General features: G+C 35.9%; 1 protein-coding gene across 1 annotated transcript in view; it reads right to left on the bottom strand.

Annotated features, from left to right (window-relative positions):
• Positions 1-6,587: 6,587 nt before the first annotated feature.
• TFPI (tissue factor pathway inhibitor) overlaps positions 6,588-27,507 on the bottom strand; it is an 84,650-nt gene continuing 63,730 nt past the window's right edge. The window contains exons 5-8 of the mRNA XM_070475892.1: positions 26,391-26,567; positions 25,212-25,307; positions 7,863-8,042; positions 6,588-6,983 (exon numbers count right to left, since the gene is read on the bottom strand). Coding sequence (XP_070331993.1) covers positions 6,904-6,983; positions 7,863-8,042; positions 25,212-25,307; positions 26,391-26,567 — 533 coding nt within the window. The 3' untranslated portion in view covers positions 6,588-6,903. The remainder of the gene's footprint in view (positions 6,984-7,862; positions 8,043-25,211; positions 25,308-26,390; positions 26,568-27,507) is intronic.

Raw genomic sequence — 27,507 nt, 5'->3', positions numbered from 1 at the left:
TCTTGCTTTTTCTATGATCCAACAGATGGCAATTTGATTTGGAGAAGGGAATGGCAAACCACTTTAGTATTTTTACCTTGAGAACCCCATGAACAGTATAAAAAGAAGTTGTCAAACTGTCTTCCAAAGTAGCTGTACTGTTTTGCATTCCTACCAGCAAAGAATGAGTTGATTTTGCTTTACCACATCTTTTCCAGATTTTGGTGGTATCATGCATTGTATTTTAACCATCCTAATGGGTGTGTAGTAGTAACTCACTGTTGTCTTAATTTACATATCCAAGATGACGTACAACATGGAACACCTTTTCATTAACTTGTTTGCCATCTCTATAGGTTTTTTTTAAGGTGTCTGATAAGGTCTTTGATCTATTTTTAATAGGGTTGTTTTCTTATTCTTGACATTAAGAGTTTTTTTGTATATTTTCAATAGCAGTCCTTTATCCAGTGTGTTCCTCTCAGCCGCTGCCCCTGACCTCGGATGTGGGGTAGCTCTTCTCGGCCGCTCCTGCGCATGCTCCACGCATAAGTTCAGGGGAGGCGGATGAGAGGAGCAAGCCCGCGTCCAAGGTAAGGAGCATCGGCTGCGCTTTGCTGGAGCAGCCGTGAAGAGATACCCCACGTCCAAGGTGAGAGAAACCCAAGTAAGACGGTAGGTGTTGTGAGAGGGCATCAGAGGGCAGACACACTAAAACCATAACCACAGAAAACTAGTCAATCTGATCACAGGACCACAGCCTTGACTAACTCAATGAAACTAAGCCATGCCGTGTGGGGCCACCCAAGACGGTCGGGTCATGGTGGAGAGGTCTGACAGAATCTGGTCCACTGGAGAAGGGAATGGCAAACCACTTCAGTATTCTTGCCTTGAGAACCCCATGTACAGTATGAGAAGGCAAAATGATATGATACTGAAAGAGAAACTCCCCAGGTCGGTAGGTGCCCAATATGCTACTGGAGATCAGGGGAGAAATAACTCCAGAAAGAATGAAGCAATGGAGCCAAAGCAAAAACAGCACCCAGTTGTGGATGGGACTGATGATAGAAGCAAGGTCCGATGCTGTAAAGAGCAATATTGTATAGGAACCTGGAATGTTAGGTCCATGAGTCAAGGCAAAGTGGAAGTGGTCAAACAGGAGATGGCAAGAGTGAATGTCGACATCCTAGGAATCAGTGAACTAAAATGGACAGGAATGGGTGAATTTAACTCAGATGACCATTATATCTATGACTGTGGGCAGGAATCCCTTAGAAGAAATGGAGTAGCCATCATGGTCAACAAAAGAGTCCAAAATGCAGTACTTGGATGCAATCTCAAAAATGACAGAATGATTTCTGTTCATTTCCAAGGCAAACCATGCAATATCACAGTAATCCAAGCCTATGCCCCAACCAGTAATGCTGAAGAAGCTGAAGTTGAATGGTTCTATGAAGACCTACAAGACCTTCTAGAACTAACAAACACCCCAAAAGATGTCCTTTTCATTATAGGGGACTGGAATGCAAAAGTAGGAAGTCAAGAAACACCTGGAGTAACAGGCAAATTTGGCCTTGGAGTATGCAATGAAGCTGGGCATAGGCCAACAGAGTTTTGCCAAGAAAACGCACTGGTCATAGCAAATGCCCTCTTCCCACAACACAAGAGAAGAGTCTACACATGGATACCACGAGATGGGCAACACTAAAATCAAATTGATTATATTCTTTGCAACCAAAGATGGAAAAGCTCTATACAGTCAGCAGAAACAAGACTAGGAGCTGACTGTGGCTCAGATCATGAACTCCTTATTGCCAAATTCAGACTTAAACTGAAGAAAGTGGGGGAAACCACTAGACCATTCAGGTGTGACCTAAATCAAATCCTTTTTGACTATACAGTGGAAGTGAGAAATAGATTTAAGGGACTAGATCTGATAGACAGTGCCTGATGAACTATGGATGGAGGTCTGTGACATTGTACAGGGGACAGGGATCAAGACCATCCCCATGGAAAAGAAATGCAAAAGGCAAAATGGTTGTCTGAAGCAGCCTTACAAATAGCTGTGAAAAGAAAAGAAGTGAAAAGCAAAGGAGAAAAGGAAAGATATTTCCATTTGAATGCAGAATTCCAAATAATAGCAAAGAGAGATAAGAAAGCCGTCCACAGCCAGCAATGCAAAGAAATAGAGGAAAACAACAGAATGGGAAAGACTAGAGATCTCTTCAAGAAAATTAGAGATATCAAGGGAACAACTCACGCAAAGATGGGTTCAATAAAGGACAGAAATGGTACGGACCTAACAGAAACAGAAGATATTAAGAAGAGGTGGCAAGAATACACAGAGAAACTGTACAAAAAAGATCTTCACAACCCAGATAATCACAATGGTGTGATCACTCACCTAGAGCCAGACATCCTGGAATGTGAAGTCAAGTGGGCCTTAGAAAGCATCACTACAAACAAAGCTAGTGGAGGTGATGGAATTCCTGTTGAACTATTTCAAATCCTAAAAGATGATGCTGTGAAGGTGCTACACTCAATATGCCAGCAAATTTGGAAAACTCAGCAGTGACCACAGGACTGGAAAAAGTCAGTTTTTATTCTGATCCCAAAGAAAGGCAATCCGAAAGAATGCTCAAACTACCGCACTATTACACTCATCTCACATACTAGTAAAGTAATGCTCAAAGTTCTCCAAGCCAGGCTTCAGCAATATGTGATCCATGAACTTCCAGATGTTCAAGCTGGTATTAGGAAAGGCTGAGGAACCAGAGATCAAATTTCCAACATCTGCTGCATCATTGAAAAGGCAAGAGAGTTCCAGAAAAACATCTATTTTTGCTTTATTGACTATGCCAAAGCCTTTCACTGTGTGGATCACAATAAACTGTGGAAAATTCTGAAAGACATGGGAATACCAGACCACCTGACTTGCCTCTTGAGAAACCTATATGCAGGTCAGGAAGCAACAGTTAGAACTGGACATGGAACAACAGACTGGTTCCAAATAGGAAAAGGAGTACGTCAAGGCTGTAGGTTGTTACCTTGCTTATTTAACTTATATGCAGAGTACATCACGAGAAACACTGGGCTGGAAGAAGCACAAGCTGAAATCAAGATTGCTGGGAGAAATATCAATAACCTCAGATATGCAGATGACACAATCCTTATGGCAGAAAGTGAAGAGGAACTAAAAAGCCTCTTGATGAAAGTGTAAGAGGAGAGTGAAAAATTTGGCTTGAAGCTCAACACTCAGAAAACTAAGATCATGGCATCTGGCCCCATCACCTCATGGGAAATAGATGAGGAGACAGTGGAAACAGTGTCAGACTTTATTTTGGGGGGCTCCAAAATCACTGCAGATGGTGACTGCAGCCATGAAATTAAAAGATACTTACTCCTGTTATGCCCAACCTAGAGAGCATACTAAAAAGCAGAGACACTACTTGGTCAACAAAGGTCCATCTAGTCAAGGCTATTGTTTTTCCAGTAGTCATGTATGGATGTGAGAGTTGGACTGTGAGGAAAGCTGAGCATTGAAAAATTGGTGCTTTTGAACTATGGTGTTGGAGAAGACTCTTGAGAGTCCCTTGGACTGCAAGGAGATCCAAGCAGTCCATTCTAGAGGACATCAGTCCTGGGTGTTCATTGGAAGGACTGATTCTGAAGCTGAAACTTCAGTACTTTGGCCACCTCATGCGAAGAGTTGACTCATTGGAAAAGACCCTGATGCTGGGAAAGATTGAGGGTAGGAAGAGAAGGGGATGACAGAGGATGAGATGGTTGGATGGCATCACCGACTCGATGGGCATGAGTTTGAGTAAACTCTGGGAGTTGGTGATGGACAGGGAGGCCTGGCATGCTGGGATTCATAGGTTTGCAAGGAGTTGAACACCACTGAGTGAGTGAACTGAACTGAATTGATCCAATGTGTTTCTACAAGTGTTTTCTCCTAGGCTGTAGCTTGTCTTCTAAGCTCTTGATACTGCCTTTCGTAGAGCAGAATCTTTTAATTTTAATGAAGTCTAGCTTATCAATTTTTCTTTCATTGGTCAGTCCTGAGGCCAGGATTTTAATTCAGTTCTTTGAGGTAAGAGAGCTCAAACTTTTCTAGAAAACTTTACTCTGAGCTTAAAGGGACCTAAATTCTGGAAGTCATTTTGAAATGTTTGAGTCTAGAAAATAAAAGCAAAAAAAAAAAAAAAAAAATGTTGGGCAGCAGAATTAGAGGTGAAGAGAGACTGAGTTTTGATAACAATATGAGGTCCTGAATCCATCAATATTGAAGTCAAATACCTTTGACTTTTTTAAATTTTGTGACAAAAAAACCTATGCTTTGTTTCTGACTGTGAGTCAGAATTTTTCTCATTTTTAAGTAAAGTGATGAGAAGACCGTATTCATTGTCCTAATTTGAATGTATTATATTTATACAATTAGATGATTGGTAGAAATACATATGGAATAGAGTTAATGTAGAATATATAGATTGTAAGGAATAATATACTGATTTCTTTGCTAAGAAACCATAATACATGAATGTCCATTTATAACTGAAAGGATTATTAACAAATCCCAATTAAAAAGTATAGTGGAGCTTGTGGAATGATTTTTTTCTTTGTCTTAGAACTCTTTACCTTTGCAATAACTGAGAATCACTAATTTTTATTTTTTTTAAGTCTAACATAAGTATAACAGTCACACTTTATTATTTAGGATAATATATTTTATTTCTTATACTGTAAAAAATTAAAAAAAAAAGGTTTATCAATTTTCAGCATAGCCTGTTGATTTTGAACAGAATAAACAAAATTGGTAAATAAGCATCAGATGCTTTATAATGTAATTCTATATAAAATTCACAGTTAGATGCATTCAGTTATGCAAAACATGGGAAGACTAAACCCCCAGAGACTCTCTTATTTAAAAACACAGTAAACATAGTCACATGCATTAAACATTGCAAACCATCTCTCAGTGTATGTCTTTTGACTAAGTAATGAAGTTATGAATAGTTGTTGGGGAAAATAGTCAAGTCACCAGTATGCTGTTTATATGTCCTTGGTGGCAAGTTGCCACTTGACCAAGAAGACTTTACCATTTATTTAAAGCTGTTGCTATCCATGTATAAAAGACAACATACATATTTCACAAGAGATTTTGATTTCACAAAGTTTCAAATTCCATAGAAGACTCAATTTAAGGCAGTTATTTATGCACTTATGTGAATATTTGAAAACAAGATATAAAAATTTTCTTAAGTGAAAAAATTGACATTATTTTATAATGATACAATTTTTATGACCCAGGATGTATGTTAGGATTTTTCATATTATGCCTCAAAAGACAGTGATTTTATGGTTCACATTAGCTTGCCCCTGATTTCACATGAATGATCTGGAAGTGATCACATTTTAAAAATATGAAATCATCATGAATAAACTAAGTAATGAGATATACTTTCAGTGATATATGAGTACCATTTTAACTAAACTGAAATAGTCATGAAAGAGTAGTATAGGTAAGTACAAATACTTACATATATCAAAATTAAATTGAGGGGATAAGGTGAAGTTAAGTACCAATTAATGAGTCACTGGAGGATTCTGAGTAGTGGCGAAACACATGAGTTAATTCTTAAGAATTAAATCAGTAATGATGTGAAGAATGAAGTAGAGGTAAAAAGCCTCGGAGTTAGATGAACTTTATGACAAAACAATCAATAGTGTTTAGAGACTGATTATAAGTTGTATATGAGGGAAAATAAGAAATTACAATTGGGATCAAACTTTCAAGCCTGAGGAACAGACAGAATTTAGTTAGTATTACTAGAGAGAAGTCACAAGTCACTAAGCTAAACTAAATGGACAAAGTGGTTAGTTGTTTCTAGTTGACAAGTTCAAATTTAAATGTGAAATCTGAAGTGAACACTGTAGAATCTAAAGTATCTAGAGGCTCTTGAGATCTCAAACTGTACATGACTCAGCAGAGAAGGAAAAGTATGGATCTGGATAAACTGAATTAACTCCAGAGAAATGTTAAAAGCTTGAGAGTGAATAACACACATTTTTCTAGGAGACTTTCCCTTGCTGGTAATTTTGTCTTCTTTTTTTACAGAAATAGTATGACATTTTTAAAATCATGAATTACTGGTTGGATTGTGCACAAAGCCTAATTATAAATGAATATGTTTCGGGAGGTTTATATATTCTTGCCATTCTGGGGAAGAGAAAATTTTGTCAAACAATAAAATTAGAAAGTAAATAAATAATTTTCTTCAGATTGCCGTTAAAAACTTCTCTTTTCCACCAGAACTTTTCTTATCATGATCTGTATTTAACACACAACTATTCAACTGACAAGATGGGCCAGTTCAGTTTCAGTTCACTCGCTCAGTCGTGTCCGACTCTTTGCGACCCCATGAATCCCATGACACAGAGTTGACTCTCTTTGTTCAGACGATTTGGCTTAAGATTGTTTGAAGTGCTGGTTAATGTAAAAGGAGCGGAAGTATGTCTAGGGAGTGAATCATGTGATAGAATTCTGTTGTTACCAGCTCTTTCCAAATGTAATATTGAGTGATCTTATCAGAAAAAGATGCTTGCCACCATTTTAGATGTGAAACCCCAAACCACTTGATCTTTAATAGTTATATTTGTTAATCTGAATGTAGGCTATAAAGAATATAATTGTATATGTGATAAAAACAAGTGATGACATATTCTCAAATAGATAACCACCAGATGGTAAAACAGACTGACTCAATGGGGCCAGCAGTATGATAAATTGTACTTAAATGGCAAATAGTTAGAAAGGAATCAAGAGAATAATAAATTCATAGTAGACAGTTTTAAGTTATAGTCACAGAATAAGCAATTTGATTAGATTGTTTACAATAAACAAATCTTTTTCACAATAATTTCTTCTTATACTATTTTCAATGGCTGCTTCTTTCTTTTTCTTTTGGTTCTAATTAATCCTTCTTTTGATATTCTTTGGATGAAACCTAGAAAAGGAAGATAAATAAATTTATACATAATAAAGTAACATAAAATGTAATCTAAAATTTTTCAAATTATCTTTCAATGTTTAAAAAAAATTGTAATTGGTTTAGCAGTCATTTGTCTATTTCTTTGTGTAAACATCCTCTTTCTAAGGATGTCAGTTTGCATAAATGGGTAAACATGATTTTTATTATTTATCTTTGGTTAGAAATTAATGCTTATTTTACTAAAGTGAACATGTGGCTGTATATGGTTAGTGGAGTTATAGATGATTTTTATTTACATATTAACACTCTATAAATGGGCTTCCCAGGTGACGTTAATAATAAAGAGTCCACCTGCCAATGAAGGAGAATTAAGAGACTCGATTTGATCCCTGGGTTGTAGAGATCCCCTGAAGGAGGGCATAGCAACCCACTCCAGTACTCTTGTCTAGAAAATTCCATAGACAGAGGAGCCTGGTGGCTACGGTCCATGGGGTTGTGAAGAGTTGGACATGACTAGAGTGATTTAGCATGCACACACTCTATAAATATGTATCATTTTTATTTTCAGAAGAAAATAAATACATTAAATTTCTATGCATATTTTGGTATAATCCTTTAAAATGAAAGATTAGTATATAAATATTAAAAAGTAAAATGTTTTGCTTAAATTTTTTGGGGGGAGGAAGATACATTGAAAGACATTGAAAGGAACTGCAGCTAACATATCTGGCAATGTTATCAAAATGTAGTTGAGAAGACACAGTTAAATCAAAATACTGTTTCTTATCATAAATAGAACTAATTTTATACTTTCACAGATTAAAATTCATTCATGATTTCAATACAATTACTATCTTAAACAGTAGTGAATTAATGGGAGAATGCCCTCTATACCTTTTTTACAAGCCCTAAGACATGCTTTTTTAGTGGTAAAATTGTTCTCATTCCCTCCACATCCACTGTAGTTAAATGGGCGGCATTTCCCAATGACTGAATTGTAGTAGAATCTGGTCACGTTGGCTTGACACGGTCCCCTGTCTGCTGTGGTCAGACACCAGGAGGGGCCATAATACTCTGAGAAGATCAAGAAAACATAGTAAGTCATATATAATAGTTAATCTGAAACTTTCATATTTATTGTTTGTAGATTAGTCTTATTAGGCATGTTTATGTGAAACAGTAATCTGAATAAATAACATAAAATTCATATATTTCAATTCCAGGAAAATGCTTAGCCAGTCTCCAAGTGTGCACTATACTGAGACCTTTCTCCAGTAAATATGAAAGTAGGTATATCTGTTAAAGGAAAGTGCCAAGACTACTCTTCATATGACAAAACTAGTTTTACATAGTATAAACAACCACTATTCAACAATTTAATTTATGAAAATTTATTAACCATATCCATTAAAAAATTATCATTGCTTATATATCATGTGTTCATGAGTATTCAACTTAACAAATAAAGCCCTGATGAGCAAAAACTTTACTCACTGTATGAAACAAAGAGAAGCTAAGAAAAGAGGTCATTCCCTGACCAAAGTTCTCAATGACATAACATATGCCATATAACATATGACAGTTTAAAGCACAGGGATTCAGGTATAGCAAATTCTAACCTGAAGTTTTGGAAAGTGAACCCAGATGATTTGGCTTAGTAATAATATTTTTATGTGTGTGAATTAAACCAGCAGTTCTAGATGAGTTGGATATTTTTGCAAAGGAAGGAATACTGCTAAAGTCAGGTAAGATCATACATTTACAGGTTTAAACCAGACAGATGGCCTGGTCTGTCAATGGAACCAACCACTTTCAAAAGTAGAAGAAAAAAATTACAACTAGAGTAATGAAAGGATCACTCACTTCCTTATGACAAAGCATAAAAATGGTTTCAGCCTGATGATAGTTTTCAGCTCCTTCTGGAATTCCTGGCAGTGAGGGGAAGCTAATAGTCTTTTTAGCTGTAGACCTAAACTGCTTGATATTATTAGTAAACCAAAACTTCAGATAATTTGGTGGAAGGCCAGGAATCAATATAGCAAGACATGGTACAGCAAATGCAGATGAAGAGGATATGCTGAATGTACAATATTGGCAGAAAATAGAACTTAGAGGAATTCAGTAGCAATGAAAGCAAATGGTTTGTACAAAAAGCAAGAACTGGTTTGATGGTACATGAACCCCAGGTGAACAGACTAGAAAATAAATAAAACAACTTGAGGGAAAAAGTGAAAAAAATCTTAAATTGATAAACAAAATTTTATAACCTCCTACCTATTTAAATAAAGATTAGAGTATCTAGATATAATGTCTCATGTAAAAGAGAAATTCTTGAAAATATAAGAGAAGCATTGAAAATATTACAGGAAGAACTTATGATAAACACTTTAGAAAGGTGACATTTTGTGTCAAAATCTAAGAACTGAAATCACATTAAAATTGTTTTACTTAATCTTTAAGTAGGTGTATAGACACTGGTTTAAAAGAAACTCCTAGGATTTTGTAAAAAACTTGACTAAAAATCATGTAGTCTAATTTATGTTTTGCCTCACCCCATTTAGAGATCATAGAGCATTATTACTGCCTTCTTAAAACAAAATTAAAATGTACTTGGTGAGAATGTGTGCTTAATTTTCTGAAAATGTTGAGGTCTTTTTTCTCCAAAAATGGTTAATGTAAGAGGAATTTTGTAACAACCTAGGAGAGATATGCTGTAATTGAGTCCAATATTGTGAAAGCTTTTCCAATAAGTGGTGGATTCTCATCAGTCCATAGCCAAGAATATAACATAGTTATCCATTGCCATTGCTTCTAATTCCATGACCTTCTAAAATCATCACCCACCCTCAGAAACAAATGAAATACCCCACAAGCAATTAACCTGATTTGAGAAACAGAGAAAACAGAAGAAATTGCTATTCTTGAATATTATTCTCAAAAAATTACCCACAGATGCCTCATAGTAGATGTGTAAGTAAGTATCATGGTATGATTTATACAACTATTTCACTTTAGCATTTGGTGCACAAAATATATTAGCCCACAATAAGTTGAAAATAATAATATATACATATACTATAGATATCCTTGTGTATACTTCTTTACAAATGTTATTTATTATGTCTTAATAGCAGTGCCCTAAAGCTCTTTATTCCAGGACAGACAGAAATTTCTGATTACAGGGAACAAATCATCTCTTTTTGCCTAACACACAACCTAAAGTAAAATTGGCCCCATAAAAAAAATCAGTGTTATTTCGAAGTAAGGACAAATTGGCATAGTATATCTGGGGCTATAATTCCTAGATTAAAGGTAACAAGCAATGTGCCTCTGCATCACTTGAAAGCTAGAATCAAAACAGTCTCTCTACTGGGATCTGAAACCATGGAGGATCTATGGCCATACCACCCTGAACATGCCTGGTCTCATCTGAAACCATGGAGTATATACCATAGTTTTGGTGGAGAGATGTACTTCTCTGTTTTCCTTAGGTCACCCAGTCTTCCAACAGTTTGCCACTGACCAAACTACTCAGAAACCAAGGGAAAGAGCAAGAAGAATGCAAAGGATAAGTTTGAAAGCAAACAGACAGTTGACAGTACAGATTCATCAAAGAGTTTCACTACCTGCTGAACTGCCCCAAGTATCAGATTACCTCTGCCTGAAACTCTTTGTGACTTTCGAATCAGAGGGTGTGTGGAATGCTGCTTCTGACAGTCTGGGATCTGGTCTCTCTTACCACAGAGCAGCTCCCACTCAGAAAGTATTTCTCCATGACTGATCTGACAACTATCTCATTTGTCTGTCCTATTTTAATCACTACCTAAACAGATCATCAGACACAACTCACATTTGACCCAGGTTAATATAGAGAGATAATAACATTTTGATAGGGAATTAAAGCTTGACATTAATCACTAAGAAGGCTGTATCGGGTAAGCCAAAGATTTCTTTTTCTTTTTCTTTTGGGTTTTTGTATGACATCTTATGAAAAACCTCAAATGAACTTTTTGGCCAACTCAATATTTCAAATTTTAAAAACTTATGTTTTTAATACTGCAATAAATCACCATCAGTTGGGAAGTTTTTATAAGGACATTACTCTTCAGAAACATGAATTATACCCACCACATAAACTATTTCTCCTAAAATCATTTAAGCTTGAAGCAGTTAAGACAATCATTGAATTACTCTACTATAAAAAACAGAATTAAAATACTGAAGCAGATGGTTTCTCAAGGACATTATAGCTCCAGATTTATTGAGTCCTTGAGTATCATCTGGTTCAATCTCTAAAGGTGAAGAAATAGAACTTTTTTGCTCCCTTTCTGGAGATAAACTTGACTATTTTCAATTAACATATTTATTCTAGATAAACACAAGGCACTCACCTATTCAAAATCCAGACTTTGATATCTACAATAAAATAAAATATAAAGGTTTTAAAGTAGTTGCACAATGTGATAGTTTTGTCTAGATTATAATTTGTGGAAATTTAAGATTGAATAAAAGACATTAACCTGACTTCTGCTCATTTCCAAAGGGAATTTAATAACCAAATGCACTGTCTTGACTTTACCATTGATAACAAGTTGAATAGCTTCCACTTAGAGGGTCTATGATAGATTTAAGAATTCAGAATTGATTCATATTCTGCCAGGAATTGCAGTTGATATAGTATGACTGCTAAACTATAAAATGATATTCCAAAAGCCAGTTTTATATGTAAACTGGCTTATGTAATAGCTTTGGAATTTACAAACTAAACCTTTAATTTTGAACTTACATTGACTCTTTATATGGTGTCTCTGTTTCTGTATTATTTTCAATTCAGTTCAATCACTCAGTAGTGTCCAACTCTTTGCGACCCCATGGACCGCAGCACGCCAGGCCTACCTGTCCATCACCAACTCTCAGAGTCCGCCCAAACCCATTTCCATTGAGTTGGTGATACCATCCAACCATCTCATCCTCTGTCATCCCCTTCTCCTCCTGCCCACAATCTTTCCCAGCATCAGGGTCTTTTCAAATGAGTCAGCTCTTCACATTGGGTGGCCAAAGTACTGGAATATCAGCTTCAACATCAGTCCTTCCAATGCACACCAGGACTGATTTCCTTTAGGATGGACTGGTTGGATCTCCTTGCTGTCCAAAGGACTCTCGAGTCTTCTCCAACACCATAGTTCAAAAGTATGAATTCTTCAGTGCTCAGCATTCTTTATAGTCCAACTCTCACATCCACCCATGACTACTGGAAAAACCATAGCCTTGACTAGACGGAACTTTGTTGAAAAAGTAATGTCTCTGCTTTTTAATATGTTATCTAGGTTGGTCATAAATTTCCTTCCAAGGAGTAAGCACCTTTTAATTTCATGGCTGCAATCACCATCTGCAGTGATTTTGGAGACCCTCAAAATAAAGTCAGCCACTGTTTCCATTGTTCCCCAATCTGCTTGCATTGAAGTGATGGGACCAGATGCCATGATCTTAGTTTTCTGAATGTTGTGCTTTAAGCCAACTTTCTCACTCTCCTCTTACACTTTCATCAGGAGGCTCTTTAGTTTTCTTCACTTTCTGCCATAAGGGTGGTGTCATCTGCATATCTGAGGTTATTGATATTTCTCCCAGCAATCTTGATTCCAGATTATGCTTCCTCCAGCCCAGCATTTCTCAAGATGTACTCTGCATATAAGTTAAATAAGAAGGGTAACAACATACAGCTTTTACCTACTGCTTTTCCTATTTGGAACCAGTCTGTTGTTCCATGTCCAGTTCTAACTGTTGCTTCCTGACCTGCATACAGGTTTCTCAAGAGGCAGGTCAGGTGGTCTGGTATTCCCATGTCTTTCAGAATTTTCCACAGTTTATTGTGACCCACACAGTCAAAGGCTTTGATATAGTCAATAAAGCAGAAATAGGTGTTTTTCTGGAACTCTTGCTTCTTTGATGATCCAGCAGATGTTGACAATTTGATCTCTGGTTCCTCTGCCTTTTCTAAAACCAGCTTGAACATCTGGAAGTTCACGAATCACATATTGCTGAAGCCTGGCTTGGAGAACTTTGAGCATTACTTTACTGGCATGTGAGATGGGTGTAATAGTGCGGTAGTTTGAGCATTCTTTGACATTGTCTTTCTTTGGGATTGAAATGAAAATTGACCTTTTGCAGTCCTGTGGTCACTGCTGAGTTTTCCAAATTTGCTGGCATGTTGAGTGCAGAACTTTCACAGCATTATCTTTCAGGATTTGAAATAGCTCAACAGGAATTCCATCACCTCCTCTAGCTTTGTTCTTAGTGACCCTTTCTAAGGCCCTCTTGACTTCACATTCCAGGATGTCTGGCTCTAGGTGAGTGATCAGACCAAAATAATTATCTGGGTCATGAAGATCTTTTTTGTACAGTTCTTCTGTGTATTCTTGCCACCTCTTCTTAATATCTTCTGCTTCTGTCAGGTCCATATCATTTCTGTCCTTTATTGAGCCCATCTTCACATGAAATGTTCCCTTTGTATCTCCAATTTTCTTGAAGAGATCTCTAGTCTTTCCCATTCTATTGTTGTCCTCTATTTCTTTGCATTGATCACTGAGGAAGGCTTTCTCATCTCTCCGTGCTATTCTTTGCAACTCTTCATTCAAATGGGTATATCTTTCTTTTTCTCCTTTGCTTTTCGCTTCTCTTCTTTTCACAGCTATTTGTAAGGCCTCCTCAGACAGCCATTTTGCTTTTTTGCATTTCTTTTCCATGGGGATGGTCTTGATTCCTGTCTCCTGTACAATGTCACGAAACTCTGTCCATAGTTAATCAGGCACTCTATCAGATCTAGTCCCTTAAATCTATTTCTGACTTTCATAGTATAATCATAAAGGATTTCATTTAGGTCATACCTGAATGGTCTAGTGGTTTCCCCCACTTTCTTCAATATAAGTCTGAATTTGACAATAAGGGTTCATGATCTGAGCCACAGTCAGCTCATGGTCTTGTTTTTTCTGACTGTATAAAGCTTCTCTATCTTTGGCTGCCAAGAACATAATCAATCTGATTTCGGTGTTGACCATCTGGTGATGTCCATGTGCACTATTTTATGTGCCTATATTGAGGCTTCTATTTTACCAACCAACTTAGGTTTTAGGAACCACTTCATCACTTGTTGAAGAAACTTCTTTTTGTCTTCTGAGAGTTTTTCAGGGAACTGAATAACAAATCTTTCCTTTGAACAACAAATTCAGACAAACTAAGAAGGTCCTTGAGTGCTCATATATTTGATTTTATGATGTAGATGTTAATAAATGAACATATAAAAGGATAAAAGAGGTAATTATTAACAAATTCAACCAGGCATGTGTCTGCTGAATCCAGTAGGAGACATGAAAAAGAGTAGAATATAAGAGAACCCTAACTACAGAAGTTATAGCAGGAATGGCTAAAATTAAGCACCAGAGTGAATGTGGGTAGGGAGACAGATAGAGAGAAGGCAAATTCTATTATTTCTAGGTTAGTTGACTTAGAAGATGGAATGTTTTCTAGCGTATTTTGAAATGCATTTATATTATAAAATATAGTCAATAGCTTACAAATTTGTAATTTTGTAATCATGGCTGTAATCATGACTTCAGAAAATGGCTTCCCAGGTGACACAGTGTTAAAAGAATCTGTCTGCTTATGCAGGAGACTCAGCAGACACAGTTTCAATCCTTGGGTTGGGAAGATCCCCTGGAGGAAAAATAGCAACCCACTCCAGTATTCTTGCCTGGAAAATTCCATGGACAGAGGAGCCGGCCAGGCTACAGTTCATGGGGTCACAAAGAGTCTGACATGGATGAGTAACTGAGCATCGTACTTCAGAAAATTCTCTGAATGAAGACGGAATTGTGAATTATGCCTGTGGATTAGCTAGCATCTAGGCAAACAAGTCCAAAATGTTAGAAGATAAAACCCAAGTTTTGAGAAGACAAAGTTTTAATTTTTCCATTCTTCAATGGAAGTACAACATCAAGACTTTGTCCTCCCTTAACCTTGTTCACTACTTTGGCCACCTCATGCGAAGAGTTGACTCACTGGAAAAGACCTTGATGCTAGGAGGGATTGGGGGCAGGAGGAGAAGGGGATGACAGAGGATGAGATGGCTGGATGGCATCACCGACTCGATGGGCATGAGTTTGAGTAAAGTCCGGGAGTTGGTGATGGACAGAGAGGCCTGGCGTGCTGCGATTCATGGGTTCACAAAGAGTTAGACACGACTGAGCGACTGAACTGAACTGAACTGAACTGAACCTTGTTCAGGTCTCTGAGCATATAGTAGACACTGAAAACATCTACATATGCCCGTATTTCCAAGGCATGACAATAAAGGACAAAACCACCTTCTGTTTACAATTATTAGACTCCCAGTCTGCATGATAAAGCCTCACATAGAAGGCACTCAGTATGTTGAACTGAACCAAAATTTAAAAGTATAACAAATCCGTACCTCAAGTCATAAGATTAAGTTTGGAACACAGGCTTGATATTCCTCTGATTAGAAATAAGATCCAAAGACATAAACCATATATTGGTATTTTAAAATTTTAAATTTTTTTTAAATTTTACAAATGCTTTATGTTATTTCAGGTAATCATAGTATTAAGTATATTAAATGAAGAAACTTCAAATCAAGGTTACATACTTTAGTTGTATTAAAAATTATTATAAAATGAAATTCAAGTGTAATAAAATGTATACAAATGATACCCCAGATTATTTTATTTTTTTTCCCACTATAAACCTCTGCTGACACTGGATAATCACTGATATCATTATCATAAAAAACTTGAATATTAATACCTTTGACTTATTTGTGCTAAATACTGAGTTTAGTCATCACAATCTTCACAAAAATTTTATGAGATATAACAAATGAGGAACTTGAAGCTGAGAGTGGTATAATATTTTTCAAGGCCAGAGACAGAGTCTGCAAATAGCAGAGCTGGAATTTAAACCCACATTTTTCTGCCCATAAAGCCAAAGCACTTAATGGCTATGATATGTCATACAAAAACTCTAAAAACTAACTAGAAAATAAAAATAATTTAGCAAAGATATTTTAATTATTATCAGGTAAAAAGAAAGTAGTCACAAGTTCCCCTTTAGATTTGACTCTCAAAGTCTGTCTTCTTTGAAACTCAGGTTCAGAGTATCTTAGATGCTTCTCACCCTCAGTTGTATGAGCGGAGTTGGAATTTAATAAGTTTGAACAGGAGAAAGATACCTAACAAAACAGGTTTATCAAACAAGAAGGCTGAAAAGTTTTGGAAGTAACAGTCTGAGTCAAACAGCATACAGAGATCTCAAATATTTAAAGGGCAAGAATTATTGAGTTGTGATATTCAACCTGGGCAGATTCTAGAAATAGACCAAAGTTTTAGGGTTTTATGCCCTCTCTGATCATATCTGCAGTAGTCAGCCAGATTTATTTAATAGAATTAATAACTGATAAACTAGAATGCTCATTCTGCTGTGTCCCTAGGAAAGATATAGTTGAGATTTCGCTACACCACACATGTTATATCAACGCTTTTCAAGTTCATTCCTGTAAAGAGTGTCCAGCATTCAAATAGAAAAAGGGCAGTAAAAGAATTACACACAACATAGAATAGCACAAGCTTTTCTAATCTGTTCTCTCATTCCTAACCTGTTCTATAGCAGTCCATACCAAAATCATGTTATAGAGATTTTTCTCTATTAGCAAAAAACATGTGCCATTAAATAAATCAATTAGTATTATTAATTTTATTATTTATTATCATTATCAATTTATTTGTTGTTTGTACTGTATTTATTTGTGAATGAAATTCCAGATGTTCAAGCTGGTTTTAGAAAAGGCAGAGGAACCAGAGATCAAATTGCCAACATCCACTGGATCATCAAAAAAGCAAGAGTTCCAGAAAAACATCTACTCTTGCTTTATTGACTACACCAAAGGCTTTGACTGTGTGGATCACAACAAACTGTGGAAAATTCTTCAAGAGATGGGAATATCAGACCACCTGATCTGCCTCCTGAGACATTTGTATGCAGGTCAAGAAGCAACAGTTAGAACTGGACATGGAACAATAGACTGGTTCCAAATCAGGAAGAAGTACATCAAGGCTGTATACTGTCACCCTGCTTATTTAACTTATATGCAGAGTACATCATGAGAAACGCTGGGCTGGATGAAGCACAAGCTGGAGTCAAGATTGCTGGGAGAAACATCAATAACCTCAGATATGCAGATGACATCATACTTATGGCAGAAAGTGAAGAAGAACTAAAGAGCCTCCTGATGAAAGTGAAAGAGGAGAGTGAAAAAAGTTGACTTAAAACTCAACATTCAGAGAACTAAGATCAAGGCATCTGGCTCCATTACTTCATGGCAAATGAATGGGCAAACAATGGAAACAGTGACAGCCTTTACTTTTTTGGGCTCCAAAATCACTGTAGATGGTGACTGCAGCCATGTAATTAAAAGACACTTCCTCCTTAGAATAAAAGTTATGACCAACCTAGACATCATATTAAAAAGCAGAGACATTATTTTGCCAACAAAGGTCCATCTAGTCAAGGCTATGGTTTTTTCCAGTAGTCATGTATGGATGTGAGAGTTGGACTATAAAAAAGCTGAGTGCTGAATAATTGATGTTTTTGAACTGTGGTGTTGGAGAATACTCTTGAGAGTCCCTTGGACAGCAAGGAGATCCAACCAGTCCATCCTAAAGGAGATCAGTCCTAAATATTCATTGAAAAGACTGATGCTGAAGCTGAAACTCCAATACTTTGGCCACTTGATGCAAAGAAATGACTCATTTGAAAAGACCCTGATGCTGGGAAGGATTGGGGGCAGGAGGAGAAGGGGACAACAGAGGATGAGATGGCTGGATGGCATCACCAACATGATGGACATGAGCAAGCTCCAGGAGTTGGTGATGGACAGGGTGGCCTGGTGAGCTGCAGTCCATGGGGTCGCAAAGAGTCAGACACGACTGAGTGACTGAACTGAACTGAAGCTTGACTGAGAGTTATATAATGGTCACATGCCTGAGAAGTTTATTCCTGCCATTTTACTTGTTCATATAAAATTAATATTCACAAAATGGGGGTCTGTGAATTTTCTCTTTTAAAGGCATCTGTAACACCTCTCTGGAGGAATCTTACAACAAAATCTTATGACAAAAAAACTAAAAAACTAATCCTTGTTAAAACCAGAGATGGGTCAGGAAGAAAAGGATTAGCAAAAAGTAGTCAGTGGTCACCTAGGGTGACTGTGTTTGGATGGCAGCCATCTTGGCAGAGATGAAGTGCTACATTTTTGTTTCTCACCAGCGCTCCTACCAGGAAGTAGAAGGTCTGATGGATACTTACCACAAGTTTTTATCTGTTTTTGTAAAGCCAGCTCAGTGGCATCAGATTCATCATGTAGACATGTTTTGATTATGAGGGAAGTTTCTGTGTCTTTTGGTCTGAGAACACCATTTGAAAAATAAGATCTTTCTTTGGGACTATGGATACGAGTTGTTGATTGGGGTTTTTGAGAGTTGTTGACAGTGTTTAGTGATTAACTGTGGTATACAGATAAGTGTTTAACTCTTTATTGATGGGGATTATTTTCTTTCCAAAAAGTGTCTATGGTTGTAATATTTTTCTTTATATAATCACATTTTCAACAGGAGTCCAAATAGGTGACAAAATTATCTTTCAAAATTAAATTGACTATATCAGTAATGGTGTTTGGTGTTAAGCAGGCAATATGTGAGTGTAATACCTCTTCCAGAAGGCTAATGAGAACCAAAAAATTTTAAAAGATCTGTGTGTGTGTGTGTGTGTGTGTGTGTGTTTCTTTTCTACCCATTTTTCTCCACAAATATATATATATATATGGAAACTGGCACTATGTCATATAGTGAATACAGTCAGGAAAGAGACAGAGTTCCAGGTACCCAAATGGCCTTCAGAATACCATCCAGTCACTCTCCCTTGACTGAAGGCTGCCAGGAAGCAACATGGGACTCGGTCAGGTATAGAGATGTTCCTTTTCTCAGTCAGACAAGTATCAGACTGGGCTGGCAATAGTCTTTTGAAATATATTCAGAGGTTTTTTTTTTTTTTTTCCCCAAAATATCATATAACTGGGGTAGTCCCAAGACAGCTATTTACAGTTGATATACAGAAGAATGTCAGCTATGAGAAGCAGGATAACTCACCTTTTTCATGAATGAGTCAGGTTTACTCAAAAGGTTCAGAACCAATATGAACACTTGAAAACATTAGTTTTTCTTTGCTACTTAGACATTTACCAAAGAGATATATGGAAAGGAATGTATTAACTCTCTCTATATAAATATCCAAATGTTATTCAAACATTATTAACAGTATAGAATGGAAGGCATCTTTATATATACCATATAAATATTAAAGAAATATAAAAAGCACAATTATTAACATGAATAAAATGGTATGTAATCTTAGAATGAACATGGAACATGAATGCAGATGATGCTCAAAAACACCTGGTAAGTGTGATCAGCATTCTTCTAACCATCATTTGTTCATTCGGTTGTAACTGTGGATTGCAAAATTAATAAATAAAAATATACAAGCCATTTCTCTGGTGCCTAACAGTGGGATAAACACTGGAGGAGGGGAGTCTACGAAATACAAAATCCATTGTTTCTTCCATTAAAAACAACTTGCCATCTAGTCAGTATGTCAGAGCTGACACAAAAATCAAATAATTTAATTATTAAATGAATCAAAATACAAACCAAAGGGAGAGAGAGAGGAAGAAGTCTTCCTTATGGAAGAGGAAAAAACTGAAGGCAGGAGGAGAAGGGGATGACAGAGGATGAGATGGTTGGATGTCATCACCGACTCAATGGACATGAGTTTGAGTAAGCTCCGGGAGATGGTGATGGACAGGGAGGCCCGGTGTGCTGTAGTCCATGGGGTCGCAAAGAGTCAGACACGATTGAACGACTGAACTGAAATGAACTGAACTGAATGGTCTGTAACGTCTGGTTTGCCAGAGCTAGCACTGGTTCATACTTATTTTTTTGCTATGTCATATTCCAATATATATATATGATTTTTCAAAAATTGTAATACACTTTAAAACCATGTTATTTATCTGCCAAAATCATGATCCTATTTTTCTATCTATAAATATATATTGTAAATAAATAAATTACTTTTAGCATCCTACTTTCATTAGCATCCCAGTTTGGATGACATATGATTGTTTAGGTAATCTAAACATGAAGGAATGATATAGTCTAAACAAAATAGGTAAGATGGAAAATGGAGATGATGAGAATGGACATTTCTTCAGAGAAAGTAATAACATTTAATGACTGACTAGGAGAGAAGTGATCAAAAGTGATTACCAAATGCTCAAATGGGAAAATGGCGGCAGAACTCTGAAAATCTATAAAGTTGGAAATATTATAAAATGTAAAGAAAAATTACTCAAAATTCTTTTGCCCCAAAGCCCCACAATACTTCATACCAGTATTCTTTAATTTGTTTCCAGGAAACACATTTGAACTGTTAAAGTTTCCATATATGTATTAATTTAGTTCTATTGTGAATTCTCTTTTAAAGGTTGATTATCATTTTATTATAGCATATGTAATGAAGCACTTTATCTGAATAACTAGAGATTTTATAAGTGGCTGAAATATCACCTTTTCCTGCAAATGGGAACTTACAAAGAGTTGTTTTAGAGATGAGAAACTAAGGCCTGGGAACTAGGGCTTGTATTGCTCTGAATCATATGGGTTAAAAATGATGAATCGTATTTGTCTAGCACTGAAGAGGTATCAGGCACTGTCCTAAGCGACCTATGTATATTGAATGATTTCACCTCACAATAAAGCCTATTTACGAGGTAAGCATTATATTACTACCATCCTCATTTTGTAGTAGGAAAAAGTAATGTTCAGAGAGGTTAAGAATTATTTTAAGGTTGCACAGGTGGTAAGTGGAAGAGATTGGACTTGAGCCCAAGTCTTCAGGCTCAGAGTCATTTCTTTTATCCACTATATTATAGTGCCAATCACACCAAGAAAGTCAAGAAGCAGTTGTGACAGTCTTTCATCCTGAAGGTCAAACACAGAACTGCATACATTTAGAGATATTGCGTTAGAGTTATTTCTCTCCTGCATGTATGGAGGATACATTTCTTGTAACTACAAGGAGATCCTCATAATTCAGAACAATAAATCAAACTCAAATAATTTTCTCTCACTTGTGCACAGGGGCATGCTTACAAAACATTTATAAAAACCTCTTTAAGGAAGAGTGTGTTTCAATCTTTGTGGTCACCCATGTAGCCTACTGGGCTTTCCTGGTGCCTCAGACAGTAAAGAATCTGCTTGCAATGCAGGAGCCTATTAATATTGAAATACAGAAATGAAAGGAGACAATTAAACCTCAGCTGTGCTTAATATGGAGAAGGAAATGACAGCCCACTCCAGTCTTGCCTGGAGAGGAGCCTGGCAGGCTACAGTCCATGGGGTTGCAAAGCGTCAGACACAACTGAGCGACTAAGACTTGTGCTTAATAAGCATTCAAATATCTTGAGTCAAGAAGGTTCAATGGAAAAAACATATTCTTATGCTAATTTGCAACATTGTGGTTGAGAAGAGGAATTTTTAAAATTACCAAATCATTTTCTAGTAACATTCAACAATATTTCTAAAATATTTTTCTATCATCATCAGAAAGAGAAACATTTAAATTATATTTGCAAATATTTCACTTAATAATAATGCAGCCTCACTGTATTTTTGGAATATTCAAATACCTAAGGATTGTTTTCAATGACAAAAATTTTAAATGAATGCTATTCTATTTGTATTATGGGGCATGTTCTATCACTCTATGCTGAATCAAAATCTTAAAGGATTTACATCTTTTTGAAAGAATCAGCATCAAAACATGTATATTATCAAGGGTGAAACAGATCACCAGGCCAGGTTGGATGCATGAGACAAGTGCTCAGGGCTGGTGCACTGGGAAGACCCAGAGGGATGGGGTGGGGAGGCGGTGGGAGGGGGGGTCAGGATGGGGAATATATGTAAATCCATGGCTGATTCATGGCAAAAACCACTACAATATTGTAAAGTAATTAGCCTCCAACCAATAAAAATAAATGGAAAAAAAAAAACCACACTGTAGAAAATAAAAAAAAAAGAGAAAAGATAAAAAATTACAAATGTTCACCATCTTAATGAAAAAATGTTCAACATTTTGTATATATAATAATTTCTTTCTGTTTTTTCCCCTAAACATAGTTTTTAAAAATGACAAATAAAAAATAGCTTTAATCACTTGGCTACTTACAAAAACAAACAAAAATAAATGAAAGAATCTAACATCTACAGAGAACCTTTTACATTTGCTAAAACCTTGAATGAGGTTTTACTGTAAACATAGAACTGTAGTTTCTTAAATTATTATAACATGTATTAATATAATTGCAAGCAGTGATGGATGTAATACCTTTTGATTTGTAATATCAAGAGTGTTTTTATAGACCTCCACAAAGCCTTTTGAAGGGACGAGGGAGGGATAATCTATGTTTTGGAAGGTTGGGGGCACAATTGCCTTCCTATACTCTGCTGCTGGATGGGATGGAGGAGGGATCATCTAAGTCTTAGATGATGGAAAGGAACAGCTGCATCTCCACCTGCCGCATCTTGGATGGAGCAGACATGGGATCATGTAGGTCTTAGGAAGATTAGAAGCAGAGCTTCATTGTCATCCTTTACATGTTTAAGCCACCAGACAGAAGTTATTGCAACACTGTTTCATGTTTTATTAGGAATGCTGCAACACAAAAGAATAAGAGAATGCTCCCAGGAAAAGAGGGTAAGGGGTCAAAATGGCTAGAGGAATTTAGATTTTGAAGCAAATACAAACCCCGAAAAATTAAATAGTTCTCTAGACAAAAAGGGAGACCATTTGCCCTAATTTTAAATGCAGTTACTATAAAAGAACTATCCCTCAAATGTCTATTATTTGAAATTAAAAAAATCTCTTAACATCATTTCCCTTTAAATTTATGGTGTTAATATTACTGCTTCCTTAGTTAATGATATGCTTTTAAAATAATTAATTTGTTTAATATACTTTTTAATGTGCATCTACATAAAAACTTAGGGAGGACATTTAGCAGACAGTATTTAAAACATTTATTTTCTCACATTTTTCTGTATCTTACCCTTTCTGTTTTTCTAGTATGCCTGCTAAAAATCAAGTATTATACTCCAAGGCAAAACCATCTCCTAACCTACTCTATTCATTTTAATGGTAAATAACTAATGATCTCTATTTGAATTAGTAAAGTAACCCAAACAAAAATAATTGAAACACATTAAAAATTAATTTCATATGTAGATATATTTATCACATGTATCTTTACATTCAATAATATATTTGTTGTTAACGTTCACATCTTCCACAGCAATAAGAGTTAGCACGCTTTTGAACATGGGATATTTATTGGATAAAATAAAATGTCACTGAAAGACACAGGGCTGGAAGGACACAAAGAAACAATGCAGTGAAATTACTTAATTTGACAGATAAAAAATGAGAAGTACAAACATACTTATGATTATCATTATTACAAAGTAGTATTTAAAAAGTAGACTCTTTTCATTTGGTCTTGAACCCCCTGCTCTAATTATAAAATCTAAGGACCTGAAAGAGTTTTGAATAATATTCCATAGTGTCTAACTCCCTCTGAAATTTTGACTGCTGTTTATGACATCTCAAGTGCTACTGAACACTCTATCAGTGCCTACAACTTGGGGACTTAAGTCCTTAAGGCACTCATCCATTTTTGAAGACCTCACATTAAAAAGAAACACTTTTACAGAAAGAAATCTGTGCATTAGATTTCATTCAATAAACCTGATTCTTAGGCTGGGTTGAGGGAGATAAGGAACCGTGTCGGGGTATGTGAATAGGGAAGACTGAAATAGAGAGGATTGAGTGCGCATGTACAGAATTTAATTCTCCTTTCACACGACAGTGTTTCAAGGCCCAAGAGCTTGAATATATAATATTTTCTCTTAGGTCTCACATCTTAGTTTCCAGTCCTTCTAAGTCACAGTCTGGTGAGTTCTAATGTATTGCATTTAGGGCTGAAACAAGTCCACAGACATAATCAGGTCAATGTAGGTCTATATTTCTCATTCTAGATAAATCAGTCAGTATTACAGTCTCTTAAATCCATCTGGGCAGAAGTTTTGCTTGCTTATTTGTTTTTTTGTAAACAAAGATGCTCAAAGACATTCTGAACCCCACTTGTTTCTGACACGTGACTGGGGTGGAATACAGTATGTCTCTTCACCTTAAGGTTGCAATTTTAATGTCACAGAATACTTTGAACAATGCAAACTTTACATTTAACAATTTTATATGGACTGCTTCTAAGCAAAATCTTCCATTTCTGAAACAGCACATGTGATGTTTTAAATTTAGTAAGGACCTTACATTCACCGCATTAACTTCCAAATTTTCAGGTGGTTTCTGTCTAGATATTTGCTGTGTCTGATTATGTTTTCCTGAATTTTCACAGTTTTTCATTTTTGTGGGCATATTTCCTGTATGTTTCTTTAAATTCTACAAATATGTTGACAGGATAGAGTCCAGAAAAAGAGTTCTGCATACCTCCAAAAGAAAATTCCCTCAGAGTGACTTAACCTTAGGGATGGTTAGTCACCAAATTCCTAATCTCTCCTGTGACTGACACCAGAGACCTAAGCCAATGCTAGGCTCAATTTAAGATCATTCTAGGCTGCTATCACAAACATTTACAATTAAGCACTGAAGCTGATAACCCCTTGCTATTATGTTATAAGATAAATTTAGCATAAAGTTAAGTATCACATTAAAGTTTTCATGTGATATGTAATCAAAAACCTACTTCAAAGAATACTTTAAAATAGATTAGGAAAATTATCATTTTTCTGGGACTAAAGATCTTAAGCAGTTTTGAATCTCAGTATTTCATCTACTATTATTTCTGAAATAATAGTACTGATATAAATCCTGAAATATTCAGTATAAGTACTGAAATAAATACTGAAATACTCAGTATTTCATCATATCTATTATTAAAGAACAAGAGGTAAAATTTTCTAAAAAACATAGTTCTCATACACATTCTTCTATTGTTACCATGGTAATATTTTTCTGGCAGTAATTAAAACAGAGTCTTACCAAAGATGCTGGGTTCCTTGCTAGGCTGGGGAGTCAAGGAGGCATTATTCATAGCATCAACCTGGGTTCTATGATCATCTACCTGGAAATCATTCACTGGAAAACATATATAGCCAATTAAAATAGAAGACGTTATCACAAGCTCATAACTGTACACATAAAGCACGGAAATTGTGTTTAGAAAAGTAAATGTCTAGAAATTTTATTTACATTGTTTTGTTAAATTGCGCTGCATGCTCATTCGCTCAGTCACATCTGACTTTTGAGACCCTATGAACTGTAGTCTGCCAGGCTCCTCTGCCCATGGGATTTTTCCAGGAAAAGATACTGGAGTGGGTTGCCATTTCCTCTTTAAGGGGATCTTCCTGACCCAGGGATCAAACCTGAGTCTCCTGCATCTCCTGCATTGGCAATTGGATTCTTAACCACTGAGCCACCTGGGAAGTGGTGAACAGAGAATCTTTAAACCTATCTAAAGATATATCTTATAATATTTCTATGAGTATCTTTGTTATTCTTTGTCAAAACAAAATGGGGGTAACAGTTAATGTTTAAGTCGCTCCTTTAATTAATTTTATAGATAGATAAAACTGACCTTCAGTAGTAGTTTCCAAAGAACCATTTCCCCTCAAATTGTTATAAACCTAAAGGATCTTAGCAGTCCTACTCTTGTGCCTAAATTTTACTATAGTATTCTCAGAAAGGAAAATTAACTAATCTAATCTAAAAAAATTTTTTTGATGAAAATAATTTCCACTATAAATTTCTTAGGGCTTCCCAGGCGGCACCACTGGTAAAGAACCCACCTGTCAATGCAGTAGACATAAGAGATGCGGATTTGACCCCTGGTTGGGAAGAACCTTTGGAGGAGGGCATGGCAACCCACTCCAGTATTCTTTCCTGGAGAATCCCATTGACAGAGGAGCCTGGGATTTACAGTTCATAGGGTCACAAAGAATTGGACACGACAAAGAATTTAGCACACACAAATTTGTTAATTCTCTATTTCTTAAAAAAAATTAAGATAGTGACTAATTTATATCAGATTTAGAGTGAATACAATGGATCTTCACTTGCATGGCTGCAACAAAATGGGTAAACCTGAACATCCTTTAAGATGTCTTATTTTTAAAAGAATGTCTGCAAAATGAAGTAAAAGGAGATGAGAAATAAACATACATGTGTCTTCACAGGTGTTCTTGCATTCTTCCAGTGATTCAAAGTTGTTGAGATTCCCGAGGCACCCACCATACTTGAAACGTTCACACTGCTTTGATTGATTGTTATAAAAATACCTAGTAATATAACCTCGACAGATTCCAGCATCTTCTTCCAAAAAGCAGAAATCTGGCTTTTCTAAAAATTATTAAAACATCAGAAAGTAGTATTCTTTTTTGAGTAATTTAATTATGCTAATTAAAAATATAAACAACTGGTTAAGTTGAAGTTATTTAAGGAGTACATATGAAAAGATAAAGATAAAAAGTAAAATACAACATTATCCATAACAATATTTTATCCACTTTGACATTTAGAACCATGTATGTACAACTGTCATACATTGAGTCTATTGGAATTTCAAGTTCTAAATTTCTCATAGTTAATTAACACATTAACGATCAACTCTTTCATAAATTGAGAAAATAAAAAATATTGGGGTTTGATTACCCTTGGTTTGGAAGTGTAAAGTATTATGGCAAAATTTTGGTTTATTTATTTTTGTTAACCTTTTTGCATCTACATTTGGAAAGAGCCACAAATTTCATAATTTTCAGGTGTGTAATCTAATTTTAAAGTATACTGTGCTTCTTCATTATGAATGGTTTCAATTTTTATAAACAAAAAAGTTTTGATGGTGGGTGGAGGCTTTCATGGCTATACTTAGAAGCTCCTAAATTCTTATGCTGAAATTAATATCTGTATTAGGTATGACATCCTCCACCACTATATCTCTTGTTTTTCTTCCAGGCATTGGAATGACTCCAATAGTGCAGAAAGGAAATACATGTTCAGGGATTGGAGAGGCTTTTGAAAAAGCCCAATACCCACTCTTTGATAGTGCTCCAATCCAGGCTAAACACAGCTGTCATAAAAGTTGTGCCACTGTGGTTTACATTACAAGCCTTGTTTACATGCATACGCAGAAAGAAGAGCTTCAAATTATTTTCAAAATTATTATGATTGCAAGATATATTGTGCTTGAATTTTTAGGGAAAAGCTCAAGCTTCCCCATTTCCTGTCCATTCTAAAACTATATATTACCATAGAGGAAAAATGAACTGCACATTCCTTTCAC

This window comes from Odocoileus virginianus, chromosome 13 (genome assembly GCF_023699985.2).
Source record: "Odocoileus virginianus isolate 20LAN1187 ecotype Illinois chromosome 13, Ovbor_1.2, whole genome shotgun sequence".
Lineage (NCBI taxonomy): Eukaryota > Metazoa > Chordata > Mammalia > Artiodactyla > Cervidae > Odocoileus > Odocoileus virginianus.
The sequence above is the reverse complement of the archived record's forward strand: the minus strand, read 5'-3'. Positions and strand labels throughout refer to the sequence as shown.